This window comes from Chelon labrosus, assembly GCF_963514085.1.
Source record: "Chelon labrosus genome assembly, chromosome: 7".
In the NCBI taxonomy this organism is placed as follows: domain Eukaryota; kingdom Metazoa; phylum Chordata; class Actinopteri; order Mugiliformes; family Mugilidae; genus Chelon; species Chelon labrosus.
The window spans coordinates 17,133,720-17,143,091 of NC_140343.1; the positions used below are offsets into that span (position 1 = coordinate 17,133,720).

Here is a 9,372-nt window from a genome sequence, read left to right on the forward strand (position 1 = left end):
GCATGATTCTATTTTCCAGGATCCTCGTGTGCCCATAAACACTGCCAAATAAATCAAAGACTGGTCTCATGAACAGTACTGAGAACGAGAATGTGCACTCCCACAGTAACCTGATTTAAACATCCTTGAACCTTTATGAGACCTGCAACAGGGAGTGTGGAGATGACTCCCATCTAACTCCTCCACTGGCTACTTTCCAAGTTGTGTTTAGGTTTTCTCATTATTTGCATTTTATTGTATTGTGCACCTGCTGGACTTGGTAGAGATGTCTTTTCTCTCTGTCCTTTAGAATCTGGTATTATTTTGCAGGATGGGAGCTACACTCCAGCACGTGAAGCCCAGTCCTACCCACATGGAAAGAACCTATAAACATAAGGTTTAATATAGGTTCTAATATAGGTTTTGAATATATGTGACATACATGAAATTGGCCGTTTTCATATATTATATGTACATATATGCACATATATAGTTACATATATGTACCTATATGTTCACTTATATATGTACTCCATATATGTACACCTATATTTCACATATATATGCGTTCACCTATATATGCACCTATATGTTCACCTATATGTTCACCTATATGTTCACCTATATATGCACCTATATGTTCACCTATATATTCATAAAATTATTCAAATCCATAGCTACATGGCCTACACAAACAAATAAAAACCCAAAATGTATGCGCATATATCCTCATATAGGTTCTTTCCGTGTGGGTAATGTCATTCTCAGGCATAAGCACTAAAATTTGAAGGTTTGATTGAAGGAATACATCCAAAACTATTCTTATTGTCTTTGTTGATCAGAGTAAATGGTAATATGTTAAGTCAGGTAGAGCAGGTTGTCCACAAACCACAGGTTTAGCGGATCAGTCCCCAGTACCATGGACCACATGGGACACAAAAGTGGCCTTGGGCATGACACTGGATGCCGGGTTGTGTTTGTTTCTGTGAATGAAGGGAAAGCACCATAGAAAATATGAATGGAGCCACAAAAAGCAGCTGGTTAGCTTAGCATAAAGGCTGGGCATGGGTGAAAACAGCTGGTCTCACTCAGTGTGAAGACAACGACACTCACCAACTATTTTTAAAGATTGCTAATAAACACAATATATCCTGGCATATATCTTATACCACATTGTGCTAAGCTAACTTGCTAGCCGTGGGTTCATATATATAAGCTACAGACATGAGCTGATTGTCTCATCTAACTGCAAAAAGGGCTCAAAATGCCTCATGAGGAAATTGCATTTGATGGAATGCAGGTCTGTGAGGGCAGACATTGGGACTGAGCCGAGCAGACAGTTGTGGCTTCGGTGTCCTGTCGACTAAACATCAAAGTTGAGTCTGGGTTTGCAATTGAAGTGACATAATGACACTCTGTTCATGTTTCACAGTCACAGAGGATGTCAAATACCAAGTAAATACTAGTGTTATCATTATATGAGCCCCTTATGAGACTTTTAAATCATGCTGTCCTCGTATCTGTAAATGAAACTAGAAGCCGCTGAATGACAAGCGCGAGCGAGGCGAGCAGGGACTGGTGTTTTGAGTTTGGCCTAAGCGTTTGCTTAGCTAATGAAAACCACATTGGCTGGAGAGCGGGTCTTCCATCCATCCTTGGCGTATGAGTTAAGAGACTTTTGAGGGTGGTTGCTGGGCTGTAGACAAGATGAGGCTAATGATGGATGAGTTTTGGCTCCGCTCTCCGTCTAATGTCTCATCTGGGCCAGGTTTTCTCCACACCAAATTTTGCCCCATGCAAATAGTTACACTGTCCAGCGGTCACAACAGTGAAATGAGAAGTCAAAGAAATTTATGGACAGTGCAATGCTCCTGTGATCATTTTGGCTCGTTTCTCACTGTCTGCAGCTTTGTTTATTAATCCCATCCAGCCCCCTGATTCAGACTTTCCACAATACATCATTTTCATTTCTGTAATTATTTTTCTTCTCTGCAAAACCTCAAATCACTTGGAGCTTATTTAAATGGATTCCCCACCGAGATGAGCAACATGTTTTGTCACCTTTCGGCATGCTAAAGCAGAGCTGTTGGTAATGACTGTGAGTTTGTCAATGCCACTTAAAAACTTTCACTGTGCAGCTTTTTTCTTTTTTTTTTTTTGGTCCGTTTCACAACATCAAGACCCCACCCTCTGCAGGATTCAAGCCTACCTGTAATCAGCCTGACAAATTATTCCCAGCTGTGTTTTACTGCTGGTTATTTGGGTTGTATTTCCACTGAGATGCTTTTGTGATACACTGTAAAACACTAAAGTTGAATGAGTAGGAATATATCACTTCCCACACAGCAAATGCTGTGGAGTTAAAATTCTGGTGTTGGCGAAATTTTAGCAAGAGTTAATTCTATACTTTGTAAAGTTAAATGTATTATATATAACTCTCTGAGGACAACTAGTTGGTGTCTGAATGGAGTGTTTGTGAATTAACTCTGTGTCAGTACAACACATTTAACTCTCTTAATTTCTATGACGAGCTCTGAACATGGATATAACACCTAAGGTGTTAATTTATTAGCCCCACCCATTTATTATACCCGCACCTGGACAGTCAACCCAACAACTACCGACTGATTTTCACTGATGAGAAAACATTGTTTGGTGAGTAAATTGTGCTTCACTTTGTGTATAAAATTATGTTTGACGTAAATGTTGACTGTTAATCTTGCATGCTTCATGCCCCGTACAGCGCTGTGTCCGAACAACAAGCTAACGCTAACATTCGAGTTTACACACAACCATCACTGCTCAAGGGGAAGCTGGAAAGAGCTGGAGCTGACAGTAGCCTGGCTGCATGGAGCACCGACTACCTCTCCAACAGGTCGCACTTTGCGAGGCTTCACGACTGTGTGTCTGATGTGGTAGTCTGCAGCACTGGGGCGCCGCAGGGTACTGTGCTCTCTCCCTTCCTTTTCACCCTGTACACTTCGGACTTCAAACACAACACTGACAGCTGCCACCTCCAGAAATTCTCTGACGATACAGCCATTGTTGGGCGTGTATCTCAGGGAAATGATCTGGAGTACCGGGAGGTCATCGCCAACTTTGTGGACTGGTGTGCTCTAAACCACCTGCAAATAAATGCCAGCAAGACAAAGGAAGTGGTGATTGACCACTTCACACTGTACCGGTGAACATCCAGGGCTTGGACATCGAGGTCGTGGAGGAATACAAGTACCTGGGTGTTCACCTCAACAATAAACTGGACTGGACACACAACACAAACGCCCTGTACAAGAAGGGCCAAAGTCGTCTCCACCTGCTGAGACAACTGAGGTCCTTTGGGGTGTGCAGGACACTGCTAAGGACTTTTTATGACTCTGTGGTGTCTTCTGCCATCTTTTACGCAGTGGTCTGCTGCAGCAGTGGGAGCTCAGAGAGGGACAGGAAGACAAGCTGGTCAGACGGGCCGGCTCTGTCCTGGACTCCATCGAGGAGGTGGGTGAGAGGAGGATGTTAGCCAAGCTGACATCAATCATGGACAACCCCTCTCACCCACTGCATCAGACTGTAGGGGACTTAAGCAGCTCCTTCAGCAGCAGACTGCTGCATCCACGCTGCAAGAAGGAACTCTACCGCAGGTCCTTCATCCCAACTGCCATCAGGCTGTACAACACCAGCCTGAGTCAACAGTAACCCACATGTTAGACTAGACTTGGTTTTGGTTTTTACTGTCATTTTTTCACAAATAAATCTGCTTTTTTTGCACTGCCTTATTATGCACGACCCACTACCTCACCATCTTATAGTTTTTAAAGTTTTGGCAATTATTTATTTGTCGTTTTTTCCACCACCATGCTGTATATACAGAATGTCTTTATACTTCTATTTTTCAGAGTGTTGTTATTTTTTGTATATATTTTTCAAATCTGTATTGTGTTTTTTGGTAATTCCCCTGTCGAAGTCGTTATTGTTTTTGTATGTTTATTTTGCCAAATTCCGCGCTACTATGACAAGGTAATTTCCCATTAATAAATTCCCATTAATAAACATGCCTTATGTCTTGTGTTTAAGAAGAGCTAATAATAACTCTTTGGGAGTGTTAACATACCATCACTTCAAAAAGAGTCAAATTAACACTGTGGGTGTGTGGGTGTGGGCCTGTGTTGAGATTAACTCTGATGGCGTTGATTTGGGTATGCTAATTTTGCTCTGTATGTATAGTAGTTGTCAAGGGTGCTCACGTGGATGGGTTGAATGCAGAGCACCAGTATAGTACATACAGTATACACACAGTGCATATCTTGGGAAATAAAATAAAGCTGATTTGTAAAAGTAATATATTTTTATGTGGACATTTTACTTCCTTAGTGGGCTGTGTTTGCAACTTTGAAGCAAACTGTAGGTTGTAGTAATAACTTATTTTACTTGTAAAAGGCAGAACCAGAGTGATGTTGACAAGGAGAAGAAAATACAAAAAAAGTAAGATCACCATAGTATGATAATTTTAAAAGCCACTAAATGATTTTATTCCAAATGGCAAATACAAGTCTTTTCAATGCTGGAAACTAGTTCAGACTAAGCCAACATATCTAAGAATTTGGCCACTTAGCTCATATTTCTTTACTCATTTCTTCCCAGTTACTTTTGCTGAGACCCAGCTCCTGACAAGATGCAGTAGCATTCTTTCTTCCTGCCCCTGACACGTTTTCACGGCAGCGCTTGCTCTCCCCTGTGCTCGCTCTGAACGCGTGCATTAGTCCATTTCTCAGAGTCACGAAATCAGAACAAGCGGCCTCTGTTATGCATCACACCAGTCTAGACGCTAACTCACATTACTTGCGGGCTAAGCTGCCAGCTGCATTATTGCTGGCTCAATAAAGCGATGGAGACAATGTTAATAATACTTGATGGAATGCAGGTCATTTATTATGTATTTTTGCTTTTGCAAATGGCCAATTGGACAAATTAGTAAACGGCGGGAGAAAGCCCAACTGCAAGTGTTGCTGTAAAGGTTAGTTTTATGCACTACTGATCATTATGAGTCATTAATCTGTGGCTATAGACAGATGGCTCGCTTGCAAACATGTAAAGGGCAATAAAAACACTGACATAAGTCTTTTATCTATTTGAGATGAATCTGCCCATGGTTAGGTTAATCATCTTTTATTTGACTCAGAAGTGCTGACTAAATAAGATTTTTGCTGCAATTGACAGCATCAAACATGCCACACAGATTAAACTTCACGTCCAGTTAGTGGAGCGAAAATACTCCATCTAAAGAAATCAGTCAACGCAATCTGCCATGAAAGAACAAACAGGCTTTGTTACTGATAATTGAGAAACCACTTTGAACTATTTCCACAGTAAATAAAAAGCAACGTTCCGCATTTATTGCACTGCTTGGGAAAATGTCCGGTACTCATTTAAGTGTTCTCAATGCCTCCATGAAAGCATACTGCATGGCCATGCTGCACATTTACATTGTTTTAATGTAAAACAGCAAAGAATAATGTCACAAAATGACCCTAACTGAGGAGCAGGATGGGTGGTCTGTCTGGGTTCATTCAGAAAGAACCTGCAGTTATGCTGGTCCCCAAGTCAAGCTCTTTCCTGAGGTTCAAGGGCCAATGTATGCAAAACTATTTGTGACTGCAGCTGCTGCTTGTTTAGCTCCGGGGTTTATTTTTAGAGCAGCAGAATGTGTGCATCTGCTCCTTCAGCATGCATTTCTGCAGATCTTTGAGTAATATCTGTGCTGCTCGTTTGATTATCTGTGTCAAACATTCAGACGCGTGGCCCTATTAAACAGCTGTGTTGCTTGCGCACGGCGCTGCCTCGGTGTGACACTGCCCGGCTTGCTGGCAGGCTGCAGCTCGGATGGAGGCAGCGGCTGAGTCCTCACGGATGAGCATCGGACCAGCCGGCCCGCTGGTTAGTATGGAATATTTGCACAAAGCGAACGGCCAGATCCAGATGCACCGGCGGAAAAAAAGAACCATATAGCTGCGCAAATTAGAAAACCAGGTCGTTTCGCCGGTCTCCATGGCTTCTGGCCTCGGCGATGAAGAGGGAAACACAGAGGGCGCTTCGTGGAGACTCATAGGCCCGGCCTCCGAGCTTTCCAAGAAGCGCTGCCGTCTAATGTACTCCTCTCTCGGCTACGACTCTGACGTCTGCCTCTACTACGTGAAAGGGGAGTTCTTTGCCATGGACGCCCGCTGCGCACACTCCGGTAAAAACCCAAATTCCTTCTCGCCTAGATTAACCTTTTATATACCTTTACGAGGAGAGGAAACCACAATTGTAAAGCCGAAGTGCGCGCAGCTGCCTATTGACTTTAATAGCAAATGTGTAGCAAATTATAAAATGCCTCTGTGGGTGGTCAGCTGTGGGATACTCTCTTGGTTGAATTAAAAATAAAAAATAAAAACAGCACCATGCCCCCTGCTGTCCCCTGCTGTCCCCTGCTGTCTTTGCCAGTGTTGTGAAAGCCTAACCAAAATATTTTCTAGAAGGAAGGCTTAAAGGTAATGCTTTTGAGAATAAACTGTAAATTGACAATTTCCTTTGCACAGGTGGACCTCTGTGTGAGGGGGACATCGAGGAGGCCGACGGAGTCCTGCAGGTGTTCTGCCCCTGGCATGACTACGACTTTGACCTCAGGACTGGGAAGTCAGGGACGTCATTACAGGTCAGTGAGGGAGCGTGTCCTCCCTGGTTCATAATGCTGCATTCAGTGAAACACGCGAGGAGAAAGGATGCGATATACACTTCTCCGGCACGTATTCTGTAACTGACTGAATTAATCATTATATGCCATGGGGCATTTCAGGCATTTAGCTAGGAATCAGTTCTTCAGTGCCTACCTTGTGAACTGAGGCGTGAATATTCACACTGAAGCAGAGTAATCCACTGCTCAGATACAGGAAGTTCTTCTGATTGACGCAACATGAGAAACCTCATCATTCAGAGTTAAGAGGAGGCTCTGCTTTAGTTCTGTTAAACATCCTTTATTCCTCTGTTCTAAACAAGAACTTCAGTATTAATAAAACATGTCCCCTCTCCTTTATTTCCTTTAAAGTACCATAGTGTAATTATTAAACAATTAAAGAAATATAGAACTACAAATATTCAGTTTGTTTTACTTGGATGGTGACATTAAGTGCAGCGTGATTTATTTGTACTTTGGCACATTAAGATGTGATTGCTTCCACAGTAGCTGAGGTTTCTTCCAGCTCTTATGTCTTCCTATCCTCTGCTTTCATATTAACAGCAACAAGTGTATGAAGTCAAGCTGGAAGAGGGCAACGTGTACGTGAAGCACACAAGCCGTCTCTCCTTACAGCCCTTTCCGGCCGATCAGAAAAGCTGAGCAGCCTCCTCCAGGCCCAAGACTAGTTCCACGAACCCGAGCCGCTGGAAAACATTCCTGAGCCTTATCGTTCATTCTCTCACAGTTTTCTCCTTTGATCGCTGTGAACACCATATCAAGGAGAACGCGCGAAGAGGACATTACATCATGTAAAGAGCTTGTCTTGAGGTTTTCTTGCTGACATCAGGGACTCATCGCAGACACTGAACATGAAGAGCTTTGTGCTGGCCTGCTAGCATAGCGACAGTAGCAAATATGCAGCAGAAAAGCAGGAAATGTGACAGCACAAAAGCAATTTTCTGTTCGTAAGCTGTCATTAAGAAAGTATTGTTGCTATTTATTGTCTATATTTTTCTTTTGTCTTTTCTCATTCGTGCCATCTATGACATTGTGTCCTGTCCGTCCATCGTTTTGCACTTGGATGCACGCACAGGCAATAAGAAATTACTTCTTTGGTGTTTCAGTTTTACGTTTTTACTAACTTTGACAAAGATCCTGCATAGATAATAATGCAAATCTGTCAAACTGAGCTAATCTAAGCAAAAGGAAATCACATTTTACTCATTTCAGTCAGTAATTTCAGTTTAAACACACTAAAAGCGCTCCAGGATGTTTTCTCTAATTCAAAAATAAGAGGACTATTTGTCAAACTCAAACCAAAATTGGTATTTATGTTGCCAGTCATGAAACAGTTGTAGTTTGGAGTTACAGCAGAGCTAAAAAGGGTAATTACAATATATACACCATCATCTCGATGTCTTGACAAAATGAACAGATGCTTATTTTGTTATGTGTTATGTTTGTCATTTTGAGGTTCAAATGGACAGCCGGGGGGAGTGGAATTATGCAGGTCTTGTTTTCTAAAGCAGTAAAGTGTGTGACAACTTCTTTCGACCGCTAATAATTAAATGAAACTCTCTCATGCTCATGTACTGATCTCTGACCCCCTAAGAGGGGTTTCCTTGTCCTCAACAAACATTACATGTAGTCTCAAACTGACTACGTGTCAGCTGAACACTGATGTCACGCAGCAGAAACTCCCTTCCAGAGTTACTGTTGTTTTTAGCCCAATTAAAGCTCAAGCAAATGGAAAACAACAAACATGAAGGACATTGCAGTCACGATTGGAGGCAGTTCCAGAGCTAAGACGTCTCCATCAGTGTTTCTCTCCGTCCCTGGCTTTTCCACAGACAGGTTTGTCTGTTACTGACGCATAGGAATTTAAGCGGAACGGTTAGTCAGGCGCCGGAGGAAGGTTCATGACCTGAAATGCACCATTGACTCAAGAAAAATGGGTTTTTCTAGCTGTGTGTGTGTCTGGGCACCGGTGCGAGCGTGTTTTCTTTACTTCTTTCGCGGCGAGGGCAGTCACTCACTGCATTTTCAGTCGGCTCGGTTTCGCTGGCAGACAGGGCGTCAATGACAGTGTGGTTCTCCAACGCTGGTTTTTCTCCCTGCTGTGCTGCCTGTTGTGCAACTTTATTACAATAATAATTTCACTGGCTAAAAACGTCTGTTATGTGCATAAGAGGTCTTGCTGTGCCGCGCTATAACTCATCGCCTGGAGGGTAATGTGCACACACGGTGGAGATGCAGCTAATTTGTGTTAGTGGTAAAGTAAACATTTTTATGTGGAGTATCCAAACACCAGCGTTATAGTCTTTTCTAAACGGTATTCTGTATGTTCCAGTAATCCTCATGTATTTTGTGTTGGCCACTATGTCACATGTTTGCATATGCTGGCTTCTTCACTATCCGTTGTAAACTGATATTGCTTTGTTTGTTGTAAACCATGCTTATTGTTGTGACTTTGACGAAGCTGCATTTCCGTTTATCTGTTATATTACCTTTTACAAATTAAATTATTCTTACCACTACAGTTTGGAAGCACAGTTTCATTATAAAACAGTCCAACATTTTTCTTATTTTGAAAAATGTGAATCTGTTTAACCTTTATATGTCATTTCATTTTTTCCATAATACACAACCCACAGAAGAATATCAATCAAAAAGTTTACACAAAA

General features: G+C 42.2%; 1 protein-coding gene across 2 annotated transcripts; it reads left to right on the forward strand.

The window, feature by feature from the left end:
- The first annotated feature begins 5,743 nt into the window (after positions 1-5,743).
- LOC311491032 (Rieske domain-containing protein) lies at positions 5,744-9,216 on the forward strand. Of its 2 annotated transcripts, XM_084548867.1 has the most exons (3): positions 5,744-6,208; positions 6,552-6,667; positions 7,250-9,216. In XM_084548867.1, exons 1-3 carry the CDS (start codon positions 6,019-6,021, stop codon positions 7,346-7,348), a joined length of 405 nt encoding a protein of 134 aa, XP_084404993.1. In that variant the 5' UTR covers positions 5,744-6,018; the 3' UTR covers positions 7,349-9,216. The 2 variants fall into 2 exon arrangements, with proteins under 2 accessions (XP_084404993.1, XP_084404992.1); XM_084548866.1 differs by lacking the exon at positions 7,250-9,216 and having other exon boundaries at positions 6,552-6,800.
- The last annotated feature ends 156 nt before the right edge of the window (positions 9,217-9,372 follow it).